Source organism: Mercenaria mercenaria, chromosome 14 (assembly GCF_021730395.1).
Source record: "Mercenaria mercenaria strain notata chromosome 14, MADL_Memer_1, whole genome shotgun sequence".
NCBI lineage: Eukaryota > Metazoa > Mollusca > Bivalvia > Venerida > Veneridae > Mercenaria > Mercenaria mercenaria.
Window position 1 is genome coordinate 67,642,130 of NC_069374.1, and position 26,873 is coordinate 67,669,002.

At 33.6% G+C, this 26,873-nt stretch overlaps 1 protein-coding gene across 1 annotated transcript; it reads right to left on the reverse strand.

The window, feature by feature from the left end:
• Positions 1–11,163: 11,163 nt before the first annotated feature.
• LOC123541971 (uncharacterized) lies at positions 11,164–26,765 on the reverse strand. Its single transcript, XM_053522688.1, has 11 exons — positions 25,917–26,765; positions 22,756–22,826; positions 21,563–21,682; positions 19,569–19,694; positions 17,635–17,751; positions 16,599–16,700; positions 15,710–15,807; positions 15,076–15,082; positions 14,494–14,601; positions 12,296–12,403; positions 11,164–11,733 (listed from the first exon to the last, which is right to left on the reverse strand). The coding sequence occupies exons 1-11, from the start codon at positions 26,561–26,563 to the stop codon at positions 11,561–11,563; spliced, it is 1,677 nt and encodes a 558-aa protein (XP_053378663.1). The 5' UTR covers positions 26,564–26,765; the 3' UTR covers positions 11,164–11,560.
• Positions 26,766–26,873: the final 108 nt, after the last annotated feature.

Consider the following 26,873-nt stretch of genomic DNA (forward strand, 5'->3'; position numbering starts at 1 on the left):
GAACATTCGTTCTTCTAAGACAATTCAATATGCAGCTAGGGATTTTCAGGTCGCAATGCGCTTTGCCCAACATCGGCTGTGATAGAGTTCATAAGTATGGCAGGAAAACCTACGGAGTCTCAAGATTTATGTGCATAATTATCAGATAAATGGCAGTTTTATTAGATTAAGCCAGGTCAATTTCAGGCCAAGATTGAAGCAAAGTCTGCCTTTCAATGTGCACTCTAGCGAACACAATTCCCATTCTCTTAGACGCGGAGACTGCAGTTTCTTAATGTCCTGCGGGGTTGCCCCTGGGGGCTATTAAGGGCATGTCTTGCGGTTTTCGATGACCTTCTGCCCGGCCTTAAATTTAAATTCCATGCAGCTTCCACGGCGTTAGAAAAAGTGAATATCTCAATTGAGTACCTACATGCGTACAACGGCAAACAATATAAATGATAGTTTGTAGAGTTTTTGCACCTACTGTATCATAAGCTACCCCTACTATGGATGGGTTTGAACATGTATATATTATAATTTACGTAATCACCCATTCATCCATAATGTTGTGTATTCTTATCACTGTTTTTGTTTGCTTGTATAATCTGCATACCATTATGTGATTCTGAGTATATTTTACGTATTCATGCATAATGTTGTGTTTTCATATGATTGCTTTGTTTGCTTGCATAATGCATATACAATTATATAATACTCAATCTGACTAAAGTACTTGATCTTCTAAACGAAGATCTGAGAACGACTAATTCACATTCGTCTTCTGTATATTTTGGATTTCAAAAATTACTATTTTTATTTTCGCAAATCTATTTTTATTTGAACCAATCAGACAACTTGTTCGAATGTCAAAGAGTAAGAAAAATTTGCAGTCAATCCAGGGCTAGAACCCGGGACCTCTCGCTTACAGAGCAAGTGTACTACCGACTGAGCTAACCAGCTATCTGACATCTTTCGCCATAAAAATTGTAGATATCAAAAACCAAGGCTTTTTAAAGCTTGCAGAATGTTGTAAGTTAGCTTTTGATTGGCTAGCGGAAGGGTCGTCAGAACGAGGCTATCAGTAGCTCGTTGTCAGATCCTATGCGTAGCGTAATAGGAGATGTACTTTAGTCAGATTGATATAATACTTTATTTTAGCTGTAGTAATTAAGTATTATCTGTCCACTGTGTTGTTATTTAAATTCGTTGTTTGTGGCACTGGTTCATTTTAATATGCAAATTAGCTAAGCATACTTAGTTTGGAGTAAACCAAATACCATAAGAGTAACCAAATATTATGTTAGAAAACACTGAAAATCTTTAAGACCAGTGGCCGTATTCATAAAGCATCTTAAGTATAAGTATAAGAAATTGATTATTTACTTAAGTATTACTTAAGTAAGAAATCTATTTTACTTAAGTATATTTGTTATTCATAAAACAACTTAATAAGTAATTCTTCTTTTTCATTGTGGACGAAAACATTGAAAAATACAACATTAATTTCAGACAGATACAACATGCACAGTTATGTTTAAAGAGCTTTTATCTGAAAAACAACAGTTTAATCGTACTCACGACGCCATTTTGTTTTCTGACTTAAGTCATTACTTACGTAGCTTAAGTTTAAGCTGTTTTATGAATAGGACTTAACTTTTTTACTTAGACTTAAGCTGAAATCACCACAAACTTAAGTAAAATCTTCAACTTAAGTCAAAACTTATACTTAAGATGCTTTATGAATACTGCTCCAGATCTAAAATGTTTGGTACATTTAAATTGATATTAAACCTAGAAAATATTATTTTTGAACAAAATCTTGTCACTTAGTAACATTCTTATTGATATTCATGAAAATTAGTTAATTAATACTTTTATTGAAAGGCAAATGTCTCAGCTCCATTTTGATACCATTTTCATTGTATTGTCACCACAGCTGACCAAGATATGACTGATTATTATCTTTACGGTTGACCTTTCCAAACATGAATGGTTGTTATGGAAACAGTAAAATCAAGTATAGGTCAAAAATGTTTTTTCATGGGAACAATTTTTTTGAAAGTGTTTGTCCTGTGGAACAATTTAGTACCTATGAAAAAAAGTCTAGTGGGATGCATGGAAGACGTTTTTGGCCCCCGTACTACACATTTTATCCTCTAAACATATGTTTCTTCAAATTTGTGTTTTAATTTCCTAACACAGTACAGTGTTTAAAACTGATAAAATACAATTTGCAGCCTTGTAGGGTAAGTATTAATGTATTTTATAAATATAATTTGTAATATTGATGAATATTGCTTTGCGTATTATGCTTAAAAAAACTTTTCATTCATTACCTCATCCGCAGTATTTCAACCGTCTCCTCATACCTGGATTCAGTCTTATTATATTTTCTTAACATTTTGAGAGTATAGAGTCAATAATAGTATATAATTTGGTAGTTCATTGACAATACCTGTACAAGTCTAAAAAATGACGTATCTGAAATTTTAAGAAATCGTCTTCCCCTATTTTAAGAGTAACATTGCTTTTAGCTGTTAGGTAAGTCACCGAACACATGTTTGGACATGGTTTCAAGAACTTGGCGTCGTCATGTTTATTTGAATTCATTGATGCAATAACACAATAATTTTCCAATAGTTTAAACTACCTGTTATGCAATCATAGTATGTCACAAATATGTTTCCTCATAGAATGATATATATGTGCCACAGAATTCTGATTTAACTGTTGTTATATTACATGAGCGATGCTGCATATTTTATTACCTCTCATAAAAAGACGCCTCGAACTGCCATCACGTCAGTCAGCAAAACCACAATAGAATGAAAACCGCTAATTTCCCGCGATATTCGTAAACATATTATTTATTTTTTCTTGCTTTAAACAGGATTGCTTTCTCAGAAAACTCGACCGGAACAACGACCTTTTCAAGCACCGAGAACTCTCAGAAAATAACAAGGAATAAAATGATATGATGTTATTATCAAATTAAATAGAGAATATGAGCTATTGTCTCATATCTGAAATCATTCGGCGGTTATGTCAAAGCTCCAGCCAAGGCTAATAAGTATAATTTTACGAAGATAATTGTTATCTCACATTTTAGATATTCCGTTTATTTGACAGAACTGTCCTTTTCGTTGTTACATGTTCACACAAATTTGTAATAAAAATGAAGTGGTCTGTTATTCACTTTGTGGCTTGTATCAGAATTTACAATCAATCGACTGAAATGAATTCGCGTTGTACATCTTAACATAAAGCTGGAAAAACTCATCCATATCGATAGATTCGCTTTGGTTCTAAAGCTTGTCCATTTTCTAACTCGTATATTAACGTGAAATAGGAAACTACTGTTTATATATTTTTTACATTCTGGTCACAGATTGATTTGAACGCGGGCATTTTGCTTGCAGGAACAATTTACACAGACTGCTTCAAGCTGTACCAGAGAATGAACGAATGAAAGGACATGTTCTTGTCACAAACTCTAAATGTGCATGTCTTCTGATAGAAGATATCTTGCTCCAATGAATGATGACCGCCACTTTATAAACTTCATGATATATAATATTCAAAGCTTAATATCACTTTGTGTTTATAACTAATGCATACTCCTAAAATTGTATAACTAGCAGATTTTGTATAGAAAAATTACTCTTGAAATATCTATTTTATAATAGTATTTAAGACACTGAACTAATGCGAAAATTTGAAATATCATTATGTAAATGTTCCGTCGAAAGGTGAAGGTTATCTCCGTGCATCCGCTCATCTATGACACTTCAAAACTATAAATGAAATCGTTTTAAACCCTTACACAATGACAGAGGCCAAGAGTAGTGTATATATATCTGTCATGCTTACTGTTTGAATTAATGTCCATTTTTATTTGCTGATATAAGATTTTTCCGGAGTGTAACTCCAAATCTATGTATGATAAAAGAATTTTGCTAAATCTTCTCACAATAACAGAGGTCATGAGGAAGAGGACGAGCAGTAGGCAAGAACAATAACTCTATCTTGTTCATTGTTTTCCCCTTTCTATGAATTACTATTATCATATAACTTTTCTCCGGAGCATAATTCTAAATTTAGGATTATGTTAAACCTTTAAGAACTGGCTTATAAGAGTGCAGTGTACAAGAAACGTAACTTACCTTGCCTATTTCCTTTTAAATCATCTTCTTTTTCGTTCGATAATTTTTCCGGAGAAAAAGTTCAAAACTATAAATTTGATATTGTTAAATATTAAGACAATGGTGCATGATATCGTGAGGAGATGTAGAATACAGAACTATAACCCTCTCTTGCTTCTTAAAGTTATCTCCCTTTATTTGACTTATAAAAAAATTTCTGAACACAATTCTAAACATTGAAGGGGTCATGTTTAAATTTCAAACATTTACAGAAATCATCAAGAAAAAGTCTCTAAGAGCCACATTGTTACTTTTTGAATCATCTCATTGTTAAATTTACTTTTCAAGGAATATTTCTTTAAGTGCTAGAGGGGAATTATTCAATATGCATATAAAATGGAGAATGTCATATGTAAAACATCTCTTCTTTTATTTTGAAATATATCCTTTTGCTTAATAGGGAATCGATCTTACTGATCCCTCCACGGTAACGTGCGATATACAGATGAGATATATACTATCGTATTAAATAATGTGTACTTCCGGCACGTGCACAGACCTTTTGACTTCGGATTCTTTGGAAAATATACGCTTTTTCCTTGTGCCTAATAAGCGTCCACATAATTTGTCCGAACCGCAACGTCTTGCACATACACAGTACAAAAATGGATATATGGTATATATGCACATACTGTGCACTTGTAAAAAAGCACCTAATGAGCTCAGTTCGTATAAATAAATATACCTCTCCAGAGGTTGCGCCTATCCAAGAAATTACATGAATACAACACAATATGGGCAGTGTTGTTTTTTACTCCAAAATCTACATTTAAATTGATAAGGAATCGATCTTAGGCGTAGCGACGAAAATTGGGATCGATCGCTGTACGGTAACATGCGAAATACCGAATGAGATATTTACTATCGAATTGAAAAATATGTCCATCCATGCTGGTATAAGACAGTTCTTTTCAACTGTTATGGGATGAATTGAAGTCTGATCGAGTCCCAGTCGAGGCAGTGCTTTATTTCATATTATACTCACAATTCTTCTACGGAAATTGAAGGTTTTGGTAAGTGCGAGAATGGCATGCCCTAAACGCGTTTAAATCCCCAGTTTTCTTTATATAGGTTACTGACCGTTCCAAGGCGGTGCCCATATTTTCAACTAGTTGTTTTGTCTGTCTTGTATTTTCTGTTGCCTATTTTTTCTTGTTTGTTGTAAGCGTTTTTTCCTTCTCCTCATTTCCCCTATTGTCCCTCCTTTCCCTTGCATTTACGCTGCTTTTGTACCTCCACTTTACGTTGAGTAAGTTTTCGTAGCTCCCCTTTGTTTTGGCAGCCGGAATCCTAAGACGGTACACGATTGTTTGAAGTTGTTTTTTTTCTACTTGTGTTGGTGCGTTTGTATGCTTGTGAGTCTATAACGGCACCCTTCTGTTTCCTTATATGTTGCTTGTTCGTGCTTCTATGTTATTCAGTTAGTCGTGGTTGTATGTTTATCTTTGGAACACGAGTGTCTGCGCTGTCGTGGTGTACGAGGGGCGTTCAATATGTAATGTTACTCCGTATGTAGTTCCGTAACCGCTTATCATTTTTAGATGCGATTTTCTGCACATTATAAAGCAATTTAAAATACAAGATTTTTTAAACGATGATTATCGCGCCTGACAAAATTGCAAAGGCTTATTGTACCCGCCTTATCATTTTTCGAGTAAAAATATACACACTCAATTTAAAACTGTTATAAACTTTTTATTCTAGTTTTCATATGTCTTTGTGAAGATCAAGATTTGTGTTATCTGTTTAAACTGAAAAATGAACTATCATTCTAGTTGTTGAATAGTAGAATCAAGGAATTGCATATTACAATCTCAATAATTTGGACATAAAATTGTCCAGTACACCCGAGTACACCTCACTCAAATGCCCATATTTTTACTTTGTATCTACCGATTTTTATAATTTATATAGCATTATGTTGCCAATAAATTGCTCCATAAAGTGCCAAAAACCGCATCTAAAAATGATAAGCGGTTACGGAACTACATACGGAGTAACATTACATATTGAACGCCCCTCGTACGTTGTAGCGTGACTGTTATTAAGGAACGTGGCATTCCCTTTGTATATTCGTCCTTGTTCGGTTTTCCCCTTCGGGTTCCTCCAACTTCCCCCCTCCACCCCGCCGCCAGGTTTTAGCCCCCACCCCTTGCCGTTTCCTTCTCCTCCATCTATATTTAGCATAAATAAATATGTACTTGTTGTATGTTTGAAACAGCCCGTCTGAAATATTTTTCCATTACAGCTTCTTTTTGTTGTGGGCCTACTATGCAAATGCGTGGCTCTGTGGCTGTGTTTTTGGTGCTTCTGAGAAATCTACTCTTACCTCTTATGACAAATTTTAAGATGGCAAACGACATTCAGAAAAAGAGCAATATGTAAGAACAATGTCTCTACTTTTCTTACTTCTTGACTTATCTACCTTTAGGAAATATTCTTGAAACTTTTGAAATGATAAGGAATTGATTAAACTTTTATGAGCGTGGTAAAGAACAGTCAAGCAAATGCAGTAGCTATTGCAAGCATATTAATTCTTGAAAATATTCTCTTTTGTCTATACGATTTATGCTTTGATAATGTTAAATGAAACACTAGCTGTGGTTGGCGTGGCAGTGTCTAATATGGCTTTTGATGCTTTTTTAACGGAGGAACTAGTTCGTGCTAGATTGATTTAATATATATGGCATATTGCCGATTGAAAAAAATGTGAGAGTGCCCAATGCTTGAATCAAACAGACCAAGTTCGGCGAGTGTTTTGTACCATCTGTCAAAACGTATCCCTCTTTGTATGACCGTTTGCGCGATGCCATTTGTATTCTGTATAGAGATGTGCATGGTACAGACAAAGTTTGTAAATGATAAATTCCTTTGTTTACGGAACAGGTCTTTCAAGTTTTTTCCCTTTTTTATTGCCTGTGTTACATAAATATAAATTATTCACATCTATAAAGTACTGGGAAATGTTGTCAATGGTATACAAGACCAAATTATAAGAGATTTTAAAACGTTCGCTGGGTAGAAACATTTAGATAATTTAAACCTTAGTCTGCTGTCGGCAAGTGATTTTGCAATTGCGACCAGTGCAGACCAAGATGTGCAGGCTGATCATGGTCTGCACTATTCGCTATTCAGTCAGTAATTTTTCATTGAACACCCCTTTGAATAGTAAGTGGTATTGCCCAAATTGGATGATGGCCTAGTCCATATAAGACATAAAGCAGGGCAAAGGTTCTTTGTTAGTTCTCTGTATGGTTGACCGGAATCAGTTCTAAAATTTCGAGGGCCAAGTCTGGTTGATGCAAAACAATTGATAAAAAACATACCTTTCAGTATAACGTTGACGCCAGATATAGTTAGTGCACAGATACAAAATATTACTACTCTAGTAAATTTCTTGAAATGTTTCTCACATATAATTTTGTAAAGTATGATATATTCCATTTTCTTTCCACTTGTTTTTTGTTGTTGTTTTTTCAAAATGTATTGTACACGTATTGAATATAGTTACTAGAGTCTCTCTATCAAATTCAATGGATCATTTAATACTATCTCGTGTCTTTAAGAAATAGTTATCAAAGACAAAGATAAATATCTTGTTATTTTAAAAATCAAGTATCATGAAAAAGGAGGTAAAAAAGAATAGATATGCTTTTGCTTCTTGGCGTCATATGCTATCTGAATTATTATATTACAAGTGAATTGGTTGTATTTATTTTATCAAATAAGCCAAGGAAAACTGTATGTGCTATTATCAGTATTTATCTTTTAGGTTGATATACAGTCAAATCTCGATATCTCGACTTCGTCAGGACCAAGGAAAAAAAGTCTAGGTATCGGAAAATTGAGATAACCGAAGTAAGGTCTACTCGGTAGATGGGGTAATGAAGTTTTTTTTGTTTTTTGTTTTTTGTTGTTGTTTTTTTTTTTTTTTCATTACGCTTGGGCAAGTTTTTGACTCCGAACAGCTGAAGTGTTTGACAATATTGAAAGGTTGATCTAATATGTTTTTAATGATTATTTGTGAAGAATATCTGATGCGTCAGTAACGAAGATGTTAATTAGACAGAATCTTCAATTCTTGGTGTTTATAAATGCAAATAAATTCGCTCAATTTTGACACGATTTAATACAAATTAATCAGTGCGTGTTTTAAACAGCTTACGTTGCAAACAAACTATAAATGACGCATGAGAGCCGGCTAACTGGTTTCGGGTTCTAATCAGGATCATTGAGTGAAGAACAACCGCACTATTTCTTTTTTGCACCTCTGGCGGCAGACGACAAGAGAGAAAACAAGCACGTGCAGTTTTTCGCAACACGTTTGGCAGTCGATTAATGTCCACTCGAGATAACGGATGTCTAAATAGAGTAAATTTCAAAGTTGGGGACTGAAAATTTAGTCGAGATAGCGAAAAAGATCGAAATAAAAAGAATCGAGATATCCGTAGTTGATTTATATAAAATAAGAAGGAAAAAATTCGGGACCGGGAAAATTCACTCGAGATATCGAAATAACCGAATTCGAGATATCGGGATTTGACCGTAAACGGAAATGATTACAATATGCGAGAGATAATTTTAAAATAAAGATTTACATTGGGCATTTTTTTCATTGGCGAACTAAATAAATCAATCGCAGTTATGGTATAAGCAGGATTTATGAAAACGTTTATTCAAAGTTGTCGAATGGTAATGCATTTTCTGGTGGTTAAATAATAGTAATCTAAGTGCAGTGCTTGACTGAATAGTTAAGGGAACATTGACTTTTGAATTATTTTACCGTCACATGTGTGGTGTAGAAACTCTTCGGGTGAGGAAGAATTTTTTAATAAGAGGTAACATTGCAGCTGGTTTACCGAAGCGGCACCTTTATTTAGTGGTTCTTTGTCAAGTTTGTGAAAAGCATAGCTCTTGATTTCAAAATTGGTTCCAGTCCTTGGTCACTTGTTCTTTTATTTTTAAATAAGAAAAGTTTGAAAATATTGTTTAAAACCTCAAACCCTTGAGTTTAGATATATGACATGTAACATTTTGTGGTGATCCTCTACCACTTTTGTGCAAAACATATTCCACATAACTGGACCCGCCCAGGGGTGTTTTGGTTTACATTTGCCTTTATACGAAGAACTTCATAATTATCTAAAACTTCAAATTTTAAGCCTAATTTGAAAATGACGTATTATAACGAAATGCATCTCTAACTCGTTTGTTCAAATCGTGCCCTTAGGGTCAAAATTGTCTCCGCCCTTGCTTTTACTCGTTTTAGCTAGTCTTATAAGGGAAAAACTTGAAAACCTAAGGCTAAGATGTTTTTCATGTAGCCTTGTGTAGTGGTACTTTACTAAGTCAGGTGAAAGATATAGGACCACCATGGCCCTCTTGTTACAATATTAACCCACTGAATGATAATTTTGTTGCATGATATTATCCAAGATAAAAGATGCAGGATAGGATGACTTATTGTAACAGTTATTATCAGTCCTTTATGATTCTGTATTTCATTATATAAGGAATTTCTAATAATTTTTTTTTTTTTGAAATTGAAAACAACAGATATATATTTTCTTATTCAAATCGTACAGAACAAGGGGATACAAGTACGGACGTTAAAGTATTGTGCCAGTGATTTGTGATGCAGAAATGTTCTTACTTATAAGTCCATGGGCCTTAAGTCATTCCTGTTCACCAAAATAATAATATGATGAGTGTTTGACTTGTCGAAATCAATCCTATAGGTAAACAAAATTACTAAAAAAAACTAATACTAATTTTATGACTTATCATCCATGGAGTCTTTTTGTTTTTTTAATTACAATAAGTATGTTAAAGACGAAAATGAATTGTAGAACAAGATATCTTTTTTTTATTTTTGTCGAGTCGGGCGATTCGTGGATTTCCTACAATTTTTATCTTACGTAGGTTTCTTTATAGTTTTAGTCTTTTTTTCTAAAGCGCACTTCTTGTATGAATAAAGGCAAGCACGTGTGTAATCTACTCAAAACATTTCATTACAAACGTTGTTTAAAACATTTTAAATAATGTTTGAAGTGGCAATAACAGAGTGTAGGTTTTAGGATTTTTACCTTTAAATATGGTCACACAGATACCAAACAATATTATTAAAAGCCAAGCCTTTGTAAAAACGAAACTTGAAGACGGATAAGGTAATTTCCACACACTTTGTGCGCATATGACAATTTCAGACTTTTTCAGTAGAAAAGCTTTATTCTTTACAGTTTATTAAAGCCTCAAATAGAACTAACTTGCACGATATAATTTGCTTTACTTCTCAAACTCAAGGGGGAGTCGGTGGTCAACAGATTGCACTACAGCGCCAGCGAGCAAGGTTCGATTACCGTCTGAAAACTGAAACAAGGTTTGTGACATAATTCCCAGTGAGCAGGGAATAGGGTATAAAATGTAGTAAAACATATATATGAAAGCTTATCGCCAGTTGTCCATATTGTTTAAAAGATTATGGTAGGCACGAAGTTATCGTATATTTCGCTGTAGGCTAGTTTTGTATTATCGGTTTAGAGATTAAAAACGGCATTTAAATATATATAAGATTATACAATTAGGTATGACTGAAAAATTATTGAAAAGACGTTTAACCCGAACACACACACACACACATACAATTAGATTATACATTTTCTAAACTATAACAAAACATAAAAAAGTATTTGTCCATTTTTAGCAAAAAGAAATCCATAAAGCTATAAACATTTAATTAAAATGTTCAAGACGAGGAGATGTTTGCATTTTTAGTTGACATAATCACATAATGTCTGAAATCATAACGTTGACAACCTGTATTTCATCTGAAACGAACAAGACCAAATTAGCAATATTGTAAATATCATAAATGCACAAAAAACACAAACAATATTCAATGTTTATCAAGGAAGCAAAGTCATTTAACGATTATAAACGGTTTGAATATACAGTCACATACAAATGTAGATGAAACTGTTGTGAATTCTACACCTACAAGTAACTGGAATACATACTACGTAACAATAGTCAAGGATCTGCTTCAATGTATGAAGTTTATATTTACACAAGTATTCAAACAAAGAATTAGAGTAATTTCTATTTGGATATGCCATTTTAGGACGAACAGCGCTGATCTGACGTGTATTCGTTTCTTTGCCTGCGGGGAGAAGACGTTTTTATTTTTTATAATGCTGAGATATGAGATGTATTTGATCAGCACTACGGTGTGACTTAATACGTTTAACTTATTTACTATCTACTTGAAATACGATCAGTTGTTGCATATTTGTGTCTGTAATACGTGCAAATTTTCTTTTCCATGAAGAGCTAGCTTTGTATCGTTTCCAAAAGTGCAACTTCTCTCTAATATTGATTTATTTCATCATTTTTTCCAAGTAATCTACTGGCACATAGCCACTCTTTTCATTCATCTCTATCCAGCACCAGCCATCTTCGAAAATCTCAAAGACTGTAACTGTATCTCCTTCTTTGATAGTTATGTCATGTTCTCCGGCTGATGTGTATGGATATAAAACTTTATACTTATCTAAAATGTGGAAGGAAAACGGCTTTTAGTGTATTAATGTCACATGCTTACTCGAGCACTGAAGTAATTTAGAAACAAAAACTAAGAGGATTCGGAAATTTTTTTTATCGTGTACATTTATGATAAATGCATAATAAGTATGAGTATTGAGACTGTGCTACATCAAGCATAACTACTTTCCATAAAGCTCCGAATTTTTTCTGGTAAATTCATTCGGATATACAAATATTTCGTCGTCGGTATCGATGATAAGTTCGCAGAGACTTCATGGCATTTTTTAAAAAAAATTTGATAATTGCTTCAAATGCGATAACAGCAGGTGTTAGGTGTAAATTACTTTGAGGTTTTACATTTCATCATTTATATTTTTAGGTACAACATCATTGAATATCTCTTTGTATAGTAATAGGCGTCAGTAATAGCATAGTTTTCCTTTGCCCGTTTTGACGAATGTTGTATTCAATATCGTGAGTCTTTTCCCATTAATGTGAGCGTAATGTTAATACCTGATACATTTCATACACTTCAACATAATGCTGCATAATATTCAAATAAAATTTACCTCTCTCTTCTTTCACCGGTACGTCAAAACTATTAGCATAGTTTTCCTTTGCCCGTTTTCTCGCTTGTACTGAAGGTTTCGGGCGCGTTAACATGGTTACAGGCATACCTAAAATATTGAGAAATGTCTAAACATGTGCCTTAAATGATAAATAATTCATAGATTGATGCCATTCCTACAAGTCTCGTTTATGTGTGTAGTCTGTAACAAAAGTGTAAGAATGTTACAGTTTATCCCATCCTAACAAAAGGAAGCTAATCTTGCAAAAAAAATTCTATGTCCACACACAATCCTAACCTAATCTTAAAAACGGATATAACATGCATGTTGTACCACAGAAAATTGGTCTCGATTTTTCCCTACGGCCAGTAATAAAAAGTTACAATATAAGCTATCTATACTAACAACATAAAATAGAAGTAATTCTAACATTAAGGTCCAACCATATTTTTGCACATGACACTCTATCTCATGGTGATGAACATTTGTGCCCGGTTACGTCAAAATCCCTCCATGCATGAAGTGATGCCACGGACTTAGTCATTCTTGTATCTGACATTGGCCTCAAAGTGTGACCTTGAAATAAGACCTAGGGACCTGGTCTTTGCGCATGCCACTCCGTCTCATGGTGGTGAATAATTGTGTCAGGGTACATCAAAATCCCTCCATGCAGGGAAAAGAAATGCTCCGGAAAAAGTATCGCCATTTGATGTCTATGTGTGACATTGACCTTAAGACCTAGAAACTTGGTTCTAGCGCATGACACTCCACCTCATGATGGTGAACAAAGTGACATCTAAACCCCTCTTTGCATAAAGAAGAAATCCTTGAAGTCATACTTGAAATTGATGTTTGACTTCTTTAGTATGACCTTAGACCGAGGGACCTGGTTCTTATAATGACACTTTTTCTCATGGTGGTAAAAAGTTTTGCTAAATGATATAAAAATTCCTGCATGCATGAAGAACATATACTTATGACAAAGCTTGTAGACGCCGTCCACCCGCTAAGGGCGTTCCCGTAATACATCCCGTCATTCAGGCGGGCGTGTAAAAAGCTAATCAAAGTTGAATGTTTTCAGTAAACGCATTGCTTTACTTTGGTAGTCCCGAATGTGAAAATTATGCACCTGGGGTGATAAGAGGCCCCGCTCAAGTTTTACATAGACTGAAATAGGAAAACAATCTTGTCTGAGACCACAAGACCTAGGCCTTTGATGTTTGGAATGTAGCATTGCCTTGAGGTTCTCTACCAAGATTGTTCAAATAATGCCCCTGGGGAGAAAGGAGGACCCGCAACGAGGGTCACATAGTTTTGATATGAGTTATACAGGAAAACAATTACTAGATCATATTCCCTAGACTGTTTAATTATAATTATCGTATGACCCCAAGTAATCATGGGTCTTTTGAATGTAACTTTGACCTACTGACCTACTTTCTTGCTTTTTTTAAGATAAAGCCTTGAAATTCGGATGACATGTACAGCTTTGCGCACCGATATTAAAACTGACTTTCAGTAACCATGAACTACTGACCAACTTTCTTGTGTTTTAAGATACAGCCTTGAAATTCAGATGACATGTACAGTTTTGCAGACCGATCTTAAAACTGATTTTCAGTGACCTTAAATGTGACCTACTGGCCTACTTCCTTGTTTTTTACAGATACAGCTTTGAAATTCTGATGACATGTATAGTTTTGCATGCTTATCTTTAAACTGACTTTTAGTGACTTTTAGTGACCATCAGTGTGACCTACTGACCTACTTTCTTGTTTTCTAAGCAACAGCTAAAGGATTTGGACTACCTGTAATATTTTTTTTTACAGATTTCTAAAATAATCTAGCATAATCTTTACCATGAACCACTCTCCTTTTTTTTGTTTTTAAAGTTTTAGATAAGAAATTTGTTCAAGCAAGCAAATCTACTCAGGTGAGCGATATAGGGCCATCATGATGACCCTCTTGTTTTCATTTGTCATCTGACAGTCGTTCTAGTCCTCGCTACTATACGTGGTAAAAACACAAATTCTTTATGAAATTATTTGATTGATAACATTGAAGTTCCATAGAGGAAGGGGTTCTAAATATGTGCATTACCGAACGCTTGAATGTGCCGTTTAAAGTAATTTTCCCTTCTGTTCACCTGATTTATTTTAGGTATTTCAACTTAATGCTGCATAATATTAAGAACTAACCTTGCTCTTCTTTAACTGCTGCATCAAAACTAGAAGCACATTGTTCCTTTTCCTGTTTTCTCGCTTGTGCTGAAGGTTTCAGGCAGGTTACAGGAGGTCCTGAAATTCCTGTATGACATGTATAAAGCATTTAATTCATAACCCAAGATGTAGAATGATTCTCGTGCAGCAAATAAATTTCAACGTACTACTTTGCTGTAGTAGACTCGTGCAGTAATTGATACTATTCAAATGTGGTTAAAACCAAATACGTTCATATTTCCTCTTTGTTCCTTATCTTACATTTCCTGATTCAAAGAAAAGGGTTTTAGAGGGACAAATGTAATCACCAAACTGTTTTTCTCTGCAGATGATAAAACAAATCCGAATTATTATTTGTTGAATCTGGCATGCAATAACCTATTATTTTACAGACTGTGGATGCAGATCGGAATTTTAGGCTAGAGGTCAAATGTTTATTCGGTGACATGGTCCAGCCTCTTCATACCACAGACGTAAAAATATTACCTGTAGCCCCATTTGACACTCAGTTTGCATGGGATTGTACCAGAAGGTAAATCATCAGAGGTAAGAATAACTTACTTAATATCTAGTGGGTAGCGTATAAGCTTTGCAGTTCATATTGTCTGTAGACTTTTTGCGACGTTAAATAAAGCTTTCTTTAACCTTTTATACCCGATGTAATTCACGTAATATATTTTATAAGTGCCCGCCAGAAGAACAATATGCAAAAAGTCGCGCTCGATATCAAGAACAAGGGGCAATAGGGAAAAAGAAGACATGGCCGAAATCAGTGCTCAATTATTTTGGTTAGATTTAGAGAGTCCAAAACAAAGCGTTGGCTAATCAATATCAGTTCAGATGTAATTTCATATTTGCCTTTGTATCTTCCTTTGATTGTTAGCTGTCTTTCGGCCTTGGGCTAAACTCGTATTAAAATCAAGGCTATATTATAAAACATTTGGACTGATAACATTGTAATGCTATCTAAATCATTGCTCTAAATATTTGTATTACCGAACGAGTTTCGCATTTAAAGACGGTATGTCATATCCTATGTATGTGATGGTTATGCAAATACCATATTCATTTTATATACTTAATTTTAGAACAGAGAGTGTGTAACTAACAGGTAGTTTTATACACTAGCAACATCCTAAAAGCTGCTACCAGGGCAGCAAATGTTGCCACTTTAACATTTAGAATATAATTTTACCTTTCCCTTTTTAACCGGTGCTTCATATCTAGAAACATAATTTTCCTTTGTCTGTTTTTTCGCTTGTACTGAAGGTTTCGGACACGTTAGAGGAGGCCCTAAAATAATGATAAATGTCTGAACATACTTATCTTAAATGATTGATAATTTCAGACAAAAGATATGATTTACACAAATCTCATTAATTTTCTGGTTGTTTTTTTTTATATAAAAAAAATTGTTTAAGTTGTTTTTCTTCATTTAGCACAAAGGTTATTAAACGGTTATTAAACGGTAGCTTCGAATATGTGTGAAGAATAATGTGATTGCTATTGTGCGTCTACTAAACATGTCTTACACTAAAGGGGAACATTTACTACATTTTTTACTCTTTTTGATAGCACTGAAAACCAGTAGTCAACAACGAATTTCTTGAGCGAGACAGTAAGCACGATTTAGTAATACTGGACAAAATTAGGATTGTGAATACAATCGAAAAAAGTCTTTACCAAATCCAAAATCAGTTGAGCCACTATGAAGGAATATTTGTCAATATGAAAAAGTCAGGGATAATATGAAGAAACGTGGCCAATACAGAACGTAAGTACTTAAGTTTACCCGACAAACCAAACGTTGGATAATGACACCCATATATCAAATCAAAATATTTTACATTGGCCTATCTATCTGTGTTCTGGCATCAGATTTTGTGTTAATCCTCGTTCTTGGTCTAATGCGACAAAAAATCATTACCATAAAGACAGGGATATAACGATATGTTTTACCAAATGCCTGTAGCACATTATATATTTTAAGTTTACTACAATGTATCTATTTGAATGAAATGTAGCTAAATGATTCATTTATATGCTTTAACATTCTGCTGTATAAAATTCAAATATAGTTCTACCTTGCTCTTGATGTATCGGCTTGTCAAAACTAGAAGCATATTTTTCATTTGCCTGTTTTGTCTCCGCTTGTGCTGAAGGTTTCGGGTCCGGTACTGGTGGTGCTAGAATATTGAAAAATATCTAAACATGTGTATCGTAACATATGTATAATGAAAAAAAAAGTAAACACGTCTCGTTCATGTTTGTAAGCTTGGTAAAAGCGTTTGACATCAGTCAGTGCAAAGGTTATTAATTGAACTTTAAATGAATTTAAAAAGCATTGACACCACTGAATAAATACTTTTTTGCATTTTTTTTATCTTGCTGCAACATAAGAACCTTTCACTATTTGAAAGTACGAATTGAATATCTTGCTCGAGGGTAACAGTTTAGGCGGTGAAAGGGCTATGCCAAATGACCTCCAAGAATTATCCGAGCTAGATAATTTCTATCAGTGAGTGTATTTCTTTATTTCTTTAAGACGAGTTCTTTTTCTAATATAGTCAAAGAACATTTCTGTGTTGCATGCAGCAAACCTCTATCTTACAATCAATTGTGCGAGATGGCATCGTACTAAGACTTTTAACGAAATGCATTGTTGAAATAGATTCGTGCAGTATTCTAAATTAATACAGCATACAAATATATACCTTCGTAGTTGATCTTTGTTCTTTATAGTATAACTCTGAATATAAAAACATTGTGGAAAAGATATTATTTTCCTTGCTGAAGAGGAGACAAAACCGGAAGTATTATTTTGTAACGCCATGAGATAGTTTCCAATTTACGGACAGAAATTTTTGGCTATTTGTCTAAATACGCTTCTGGAAGTAAAATATGCTCTAAGGTAGTCATCTGATCTGATTTCATTAAAATTATTTGTTGAATATTGTTTGCGAGAAAATATTTCATCATTGGCTGTTGATGCATAATAGACATTTCCGGTTTGGAGGTAAATGTTAACGTGGTAACGTGGCTCTACGGTGAAATTATCTCATAACCTTACCTCTTGATTTGGGAAACGAAGGTAAATAAAAAAAAAGAAGTTGCATGTACCTGATTTTCTTTTAACATTAATCGCAGAGATTTGTTGGGTAAGTTGCATCGGGAAAATACTTTGCATTGGTATTCCTGCCTTATCATCTGATGTGTTCCGGCCTGTTGTTTTAAGTCCTAAAATAATACATAAATGAAGATTTTTTTCTTTTTCTGACCATGTAATTAACAACCTTTAATTTAGAATTTCAACGGCCAATCGACACAGCTCCTCAAGCCCCGACTGGAGTTTACAACGGTATGGTTTTCCAAATATTCAGGGACAATACCATAAATTGAGACATATTTGCGTACTAAGTGTTGGAATCTTTGTAAATAACGTATCTATCAAATTTAATACCTTTCCTCTGGAATATCATTTTCTTGTAAGAAATGCAGTTTTGAGCAGAATCCGACATTGTTAAAGCTTCAAAGTAAATGCTTATAACTTTAATGGTCTTTCACTTTTATCAAAATATTTTTTTGAAATTTAAAACCGAAGTAGGTATTATTTTATTACTTTATGTAACATGTAACGTTTCCATTTCGATTGATCAGATTACTTTTGAAACCGAGTTAGAACTAACTAAACATACACTTATGTGTGTTATGGAATCGGTTTGAATTTGTTTCATGTAATTTGAAAGTCGTACAAAAGCACACTAACTTTTAATATTTCACTTTGTCTTTGCAGTTTATTTTTAGAACAGTCTCTTAAAGTCAGTGGTTGAAATTTGATCTACAGCAATTTCAAAATATCCGTCTTAGAATAGAAGAATTTTTGATGAGCATGAAAATAGTACTGCCATTCTGCCACGTTTCTGTAAAAACATAGATCGGCTTTATATACACTCAGTTCCAAAAGAAAGCGTGCACTTAGTTTTCTGTCATTTTTTCTCGGTTATTTTCATGAAAACTTATAATGTTTGGTACCAAAATTTAAATCAGTTCGTAAACAAATTGGTGTGCATTTTAGATTTTGAGTTATACCTGAGAGTTAGTGTATGAAAAAATGAAACAAAAACGTCGGGGATTTTTTTTAAATATTTAAAACTTAAAAAGTGCACACTTCCTTTTGGAACTGAGTATATATCTGCCTCAATGTCATCTATTTTGGAAGCTTTAAAAATTAAACCTTTCGGTATTGTAGTGATTGGTGTCATGTGTTATTGTCTCTAAGGTGTCCTAGGTTGAATAAGCATAAGCAGTCTTGACAAACCTTGTAGCGGCTGTACATATGTGGAAAGTAATCTGACTGTCGATTATCATTTAATTTTATGTCAATGAAATACACCCTTTCGCATGAACAAACCACATAGCATTGTTTCTTTATTCTATACAAAACTAACAAATTTCTTATGGCAGCACCATATATCAGGACCAATTTTAAATGACTGAAACGTGCATTTCCTAGAAGAACATTGTCAGTTCTTAATACAAAATCAAAATCAAAGCGATAGTCATGTTTAACGCAAGAAAAGTATTTTCAGTAGATCACACAAATAGCAAAATCCGCTTAAAAAGTGAGACCCCAAATTGTAGTGGTGAATGACGTAAGTTTAACCAAGCTATCATTCCATTATATAAATGCTTCCTAAATGTCAAGCAGAGATCTGTCATGTGATTTCCGCCAAACATTTAAAATAGGAAACATAGCAAACACAATGAGAACTATTTGAATTTGCTATTATGCGACTACCATTCTTTCGCGTTTTCGTTCTATTAAGGGTCTGTATAATTATTACGAAACATATGTAAGCAGTTACATATAAACAAAATTTAGTTATAAAATAATTAATTGTATCTCTACCGGACAGTAAGTGGAATGAGTTGCAATTTATATTTACATACTTGCAATTAATTCGCAGAAAGTGTATTCAGGTATAATTCTGCGTTTGTCTCTTTCAATTATAGGGGAAAATGAAGAAATTTAAATTTTATCTAAACAGTATTACTTGGTTTAGGCTTAGGCTTTGCTCCGTTGAACGCACTTGAAGAGTTAAATGAATCTTTACATTCCGATCTATCCCCCTGTATCGCTTCACCTCTGGCAGTGTCTGTGGTTTGTAGTTCCACATATTCTGTAGAAAACAAGTGAATAAAGTATTGGCATGCAATACAAAGTCCCCTACTGGAAGGCACGTAATTTTCTCTACTGCGGTATAACATAATGGATAGATATTTGTCAATAATGTATAAATAATATTATACTATATATACAATATGTTATAACAAAACACTTGGATTGAAATTTGTATATATAAATAGCAATTTGTTTTGGCCGATTATCAAATTTTAAAAAGGTCTCATATCAAGTTACAATATAAGCTATTTATAGAAAAACAAAGGGGCATAATTCTAAAAAGCAAGAGTGCCTCATGGTGGTGAACATTTGTGCAAGTTACATCAAAATTCCTCCATGCATAAAGAAGAAATGCTCCAGACAAAGTCATTCTTGAATTTGGCATTTGACCTCTGTGACCTTGACCTTAGACCTAGGGACCTGGTTCTTGCGCAAAACATACATCTCATGGTAGTGAACATTTATGCAAAGTTACATCAAAATCCCTATATGCATGAAGAAGAAGTGTTCCAGACAAAGTCATTCTTGTATCTGACCTTTGGCCTCTATGTGTGACCTTGACCTTCGACCCAGGGACGAGGTTCTTGCGCATAACACTTTATCACATAGTGTAAAATGCAAATCCTGTTTTCACCATACAACCTATACTGTGTTGGTGCGCCGTAAAACCCAAATATATAAATAAATAACAAATCCTGTTTTGCATGACAAAGGTATACACCAGACAGGAAAAATGTTCCTGCCCTTTGATCTCCAAGTGTGATCTTGACCTTTAAGCTAGGGCTCTGGGTTTTGCGCATGACACGTCGTCTGAACATGGGTAATATTTATGCCATGTAATATTAAAATCCCTTGATGGATGACAGAGTTCTGGACCGGACAGGAAAAAACCCTATTGACCTTTGACCTCCAATTGTAACCTTGACTTTTGAGCTAGGGGTCCGGGATTTGCGCATGACACGTCATCTCATCACGGGGAACATTTGTGCCAAGTAATATTAAAATACCTTCATGGATGGCAGAGTTATGGACCGGACACCAAACAGACCCTGTTCATGCCATGTTAACGTTTGACTGCCAAGTGTGACCTTGACCTTTGAGCCTGGGGTCTTAAAGTTTTGCAAGACATATCGTGTTTGTATGAGGTACATTTGTGCCAAGTAATATTAAAATCCCTTCATGGATGGCAGAGTTATGGACCGGACATGAAAAAGTCCCTGTTGACCTTTGATCTCCAATTGTGACCTTGACCTTTAAGTTAGGGGGTCTGGGATTTGCCCATGACACGTCGTCTCATTATGGGGAACATTTGTGCCAAGTAATAATAAAATCCCTTCATGGATGACAAAGTTATGGACCGGACACGAAATTACTGACGGACGGAAAAGCGCATTCCTATAGTCCCCGAAACTGGTTTTTACCAGTAGAGGACTAATGTTCTGCAATGTTGCATTTGGCACGAATAGAGTTTACAAAGTACGAAAACCTTAGCTACAGTTTGATTGTTTTCGATTTGAAATTTGTTTTAAGAGAGCAAAAACCCAGTCACAGAGTATTTTGAAGTGAGACATTCAATGGAGATATTTAAACTCGGGGTTCCATTTGAGAGTATTTTGTAGAAGAAAAGCCATTTCAGTTTTACATAATATGGTGAAAAAAATCTATGTCTGTGATAATTCCAAAACGATTTATGCAGATGTAGTCAGGAAAAAATGCATTATATGACATTTTAATGTCATTTACTGTTACTTATTCCAACATATTTGGGCCATTATTTTCCAGGTTCTACGCATGACTTTTGAGACAAGAAAAGAGGGCTATTCTGTTTGTTGATTTATGCTAAATTAAACCTTGATAACATTATACCTATTTCTATTGGTACATCGTAATGGCTTTCGTATTCGCTTTCCTTCTGTAGACTCGGTAAAGATTTATATCTTGATAATGGCCTTTGCAGCTTTGTAGAAGTCTTCCGTTCCTGGTTTTCTGTAAAATAAAAGACGAACAGTAGCCCATGCATGAATAAATGTCTAACATAAACTGTGAACATGTTTCTAAACCATGTGCTACTTATCCTATAAAACAAGACCATATTCAACAAAAAGACTACAAAATTGAAAATTAAAAAAAAAAAAAAAGATAAACATAGATTTTCAACAGAACCTACTTCTTTTAATGAAAATGGTGTGACGTATAACATGACTTAGGCATTGTTTACATGCATTGCTTCATACTAAAATCTCATGAGTGGTATTAAACTGCTACCAAAACATGAACTAGAGGACGAATTGCAGCAAAACATATTTCTTCAATATGTTCATAATAAGTAAGATATTTCCAACTAAACAATTTGCACAATGAACATTTACCATATGGCGGATTTAGAAACAGTATGATTGAAATTATAAGTATTTAAACTATTTACATTGAACACTAGCCCCTTAGAAAACAAGGCAAAACAATAACTTGATATTATTTAAATTCCAGAAAATAAAGTAAAAGCAAACTATTAAGGGAAAGAAATTTAACGTTTTACAACTGAAAAGAAGCATAGGCGAAATTTTTTATTCTTAATATATCTAACAAGATTTTGAGATAGTCAATGCATTTATAAAAATAGCCTCATTTCATGTTCAAAAAACCAAAAGCATGAAGGTCGAAGAAAAAGAAGATAATTTACTTTTTCTTAAGCATGTCTAAATTATATCCAGTATGTATAAAGAAAGTTACAAAAGTGCAACATATATACACTATTCGTTACGAACTTTCAGTAACGATGACGTAACTTAAATATTTCAGAAACAGACACTTAGCCACAATGATATTTGATTAAATTTGCAAATATACTTTTTAGCTTATTTAAGGATTTAAGGTAAGTAAAAGGAATAATATACATCGTATCAAGCAGATCGTAATTTGAGGAACATACAACAAAAATATTACTTCAACGTTAAACAATAAAGAGGCACTCAACTGACTGTAATTGATACGGGAGATAAGATGACAACATGCTATAATATTAACAAACAATAGTTACAATAACTGCTCTTATCTATTACCAACAAAAACTCCGAAATCTTCTGTATTCTTCATGAAATTTTGTGTGCACTGTCCTTCCTGGAAGTCATACCTTTAAAAAGAAAAAGGTAATACAGACATGAACAGCACTTTAAAAGAAATATATCTGCTTAATGCTTTGTCTTTGAATGAGGACTAAACAACATCTCTTTAATAGTTTTAGAGTATTGCTACGAATAAAAGTGTTATTAGTAAACAAACAAAAGAATTAGTTATAAAGATACGCCTTGAAAACGATTGTTCTTATCATTGCACATTTTCTAATATCCTCCGTCAAAGTGAGATGAAGTTTTAACAAAAGCCTTTTTAATAGTTTTAAAGTGTTGCCAACCAGATAAAAGCTGTTATAAGTAAATAAAATTAGAGACAATTAAAAAGGATAAAGAGCGGTGATTCGTTAACACTACATAGCCTCAATGATCAACTATTAAAGTTTAGTAAAAAAATGTTACGGTCGTACGGACTCGCGCACGAACGGACAGACAGAGTCAACTGCCATATCATATTTAACTTTTGCCGGAAGAGAATACCACTGACACCAGACCATAAAGAAGGTAACACTGTATTTGTTTTACCTTACCCCAAGGTATGCTGTAAGAACTATGGTCATGAATGGGAAAATACACTAACACTTTTAAATATAAAGCGTGCAGATTGATGAATATGTACCAAGAATACTGAACTAGCGGTAATTTATCTTCAATCGTGCACCAGTCACATTGTTTCAATATTTCATATTGCAGAGACAGAAAAAATGTTTGCGTGAACTTCGCTAATGAACAGCAGGTCTAAGGGTCACAGCAGTGCGCACATGTTAGGTTAATTGTCGACAAACAAAAACAGAATGCAAAATATTCACACATTTACACAAAAACACTCAAAATTATGAAATGATGTCATAGACTTATTCACGTTTCTATTGTGTATTTAATTCACTTTGGACATTTATGTTGCATATATACATTTTACACAAGTTGTCAAATGATGGCTGACATTTTTACATCAGTCAATCAGAATAATTTTGTAATCTAGACAGGAAAGTGCATTCAAGCTTATTCTATAACTTTAATAAAACCCAAAACAACGTGTTGTTTCTCTGAGACAAGAAATATTGACGAAATGTGAACGGTACACACTTGTTAAATATGATTGCTACACATTCATCGGTCTGCGCGTGTCAAGCTGAAATGGTTTGCTCACGGCAATGGTTCTTGTAGTATACTTAGGGGCAGTGTATAACATCTTGTACAATGACATTTTCCTTTTGTCTGGGCCAGTGGGTAATGCAGGAAATAGGACAAAAACAAATGCATATAACATCTGCAAGCTGAAATAATATTAATATTATATCAATGCTGGTCAACTTAAAACAATATTAGCAACATTTTATTTGTGTGTTTGGCTTTTCAAACAAAATATATACTAAAAAGTATTAATATATTTTAAAAAAGAAAAGAAACTGCAACGTCATTAAAACGATGTACCGGACTGGAGGACTTAAGTTATTCATCAATTGGTTGACCTACACATTCCTTTAAAATACTTTTGATAAATTTCAAGTATAAAAAGGACATTATCTTCAAACATTATGGCAGCCTCCTAACCCTACATGTTAAAATGAATTAGATTAGATTATGTAGTATTTGCGTGTTCTGATGATATACAGCTTACTGTAACGCTTTCTCAAAACGTAGAAATAGACCAAAATTATCTGAAAATAAAGTATTTTGCAGCAGAATGTTTGATCTCTAGCTGTACAAAAGTGATTCGAAAAAAAAAGATGTACTGTTAGTTTCCAGAATGGCATGCATGCTTTAACTGAAACACACATCATATTTAATTTATTAGATGCATGCATTCTCCCTGGCCAAAGTATCCTAAATTATGGTAGTTTGTCATTGAATTATGTGTTTAAGCAGTATACAAAGTAGAGAAATCGTATGTTTTGACTAAAGAAACCTTGTTATCATTACTTTGTATATTTTCTATTATTTTGCCAGAATTATAAACTTTAAAAAGGTTTTTACCAGAGTTTTTTATTCATTATCGAAGCAATTACTGTCAAAATAAGTGTGGACTGTATTAAACATTTCTCTAGTGTTAAAATGTAGTAATTAAAGCATCAGTTTGACAAGTTCTCTTGTGAGTCCAAATAAATACACACATCGTACATGAATTTTTTGTGTATAAATCTCCAGAAACAAAGTCAATATTCTGCTATCTAAAATGATATCTTATCCAAAATGATATATTGTATATAATTTTTGAAATACAGCTAATATCACCAAATTTAAAGTTGTCGTTGATAGGGTTTTTGTTTATTTGTTTATTTCTTTTTCACTATCATAAAATCGAAAGAAATTGTGTTCTTTTCGTATATATTGAATATATCTCACTTTATTTGAGACAAGTTTCAAAATTTGGTTCGCTCTAGTAAGAATAAAGAACTCATCTCCCTTATATTGGATGATGTAAACTTCATTGTAATAGAATACTAACAAACAGACTTTAGAAATTCCCATTAATTAACCCGTAGCCTGCTGGCGGCAAGTGATTCTGCCTTTGCGACCAGTGCAGTCTGATCATGGTCTGCACTGTTCGCTATTCAGTCAGTAAATTTTTAGTAAACACCCCGTTAAATGATAAATGGTACTGCCCAAATTGGAAGATAGACCACTCCATAATAGAAATTTAGCATGGTAAGGGTTAAAGTAATTTGAATCTGGAAATATAAGCATGTCAACAATTTTCATTGTTTTATGCAAACAGTTAGAAGTAAATACATACTTTAGAAGTAGGTAGGCAAAGCTGTATCACTCAGAGTGACATTGATTATATTTCACTGATAAAACATAGTTTGTTATCACTAAGTGCAAGATAAATAAATCTACTCAGTGTCATAACATGCCAATATTTACATTACATCAAAATTAACTAATGAAATGACATACATGCATTTGGCACACAAGAATACACGACTAGAAGTTTGGTTTTTTTTTTCAAATAAAAATGATTTTGCAAACATGCAAATAATGCCACGTATGTAAGTAACTGAAATAAAAGCTGCATTTCCAACCCAAACAGACATTAATGGAACGAAAGATGACCTCTTCTTAAAATAAATAGGAAGGAGATGATATACCTTGTTACATAATTACTCTCGTTCAGCACTCTTAACCTGTCTTCAATCTGTGCTACCTTGCGTTTTGACTTTTTCACTGCGATAAACACTGCGGTCATGTCAGATTTGTCTCTCTTTTTATTGATATAATTTTCAATTTGTTCAGTTTCTTTCTTTAACTTGGCAATTTTTGTAGCGGTTGTTTTTAATCTAGACAAACATTCAGCATACTTGTTGTTATTTGTTTCAGACATATTTTGATATTGAGTTTCAATAAACTTTATTAATGCTTCTTTTTGCTGTTTGATTCTGATTTCTACTTCACGTTTTAGCTTGTCCGACTCTTTCATATTTTCATTTATATCATTGAGTGTTCTGTCGAAATCGTTTCTGAATTTGGTCATCTTTTCGTCATATGATGCAAATTCCGTCGTATCTGTAAACTCGTCAGCAACACCAGTAATACATTTTATTTCATGATTTTCGTAGATCTTTTTATGAACACCGGTCATCATACACACTGTACAGTAGACGTTGTCACATTCTAAGCAGAAAAGGTTTAAGGACTGATCTGGATGTTTTGCACATGTAGTTGCCAGAACATCTGCATTCTTCTCAATGTCCTGTTCTTGTAGTCCTTTTGGCTTTTTACCAAATATACGATTCATGTTTATTTCGTGGTGAAAATTGTAGTAAGCTATACAAATGTAAGTATTTCTACAAAGTGTTTACACTCCACCACCCTCTTCAAAAATGACAAGACATGCTACAATTTTTGAAGTGTGTCGTTGGAATGTTCTTCACACAATTATTTTATGCACTTGTTAATACGATCCCACAATAATCACACCCTAACGTAAACACATTTTAGAGGCATATATAATTAAATAAAGTGTATTTGTATCAACGTATGATAAAACTAAATGTAAGTAGATAGTTTATCTATAAAATGAACAGTTTGATATATATTTAAGAGGC

Bases quoted from the DNA above. Each gene is read 5' to 3' on its own strand.
- LOC123541971 (XM_053522688.1), bottom strand. From the start codon at position 26,563: ATGAATCGTATATTTGGTAAAAAGCCAAAAGGACTACAAGAACAGGAC. The intron at 21,683-22,755 runs GTAATAGATAAG...TTTATTTTACAG, and splicing joins AGATTTCGGAGTTTTTGTTG to AAAACCAGGAACGGAAGACT. The intron at 11,734-12,295 runs GTAAATTTTATT...TCCACATTTTAG, and splicing joins ACCGGTGAAAGAAGAGAGAG to ATAAGTATAAAGTTTTATAT.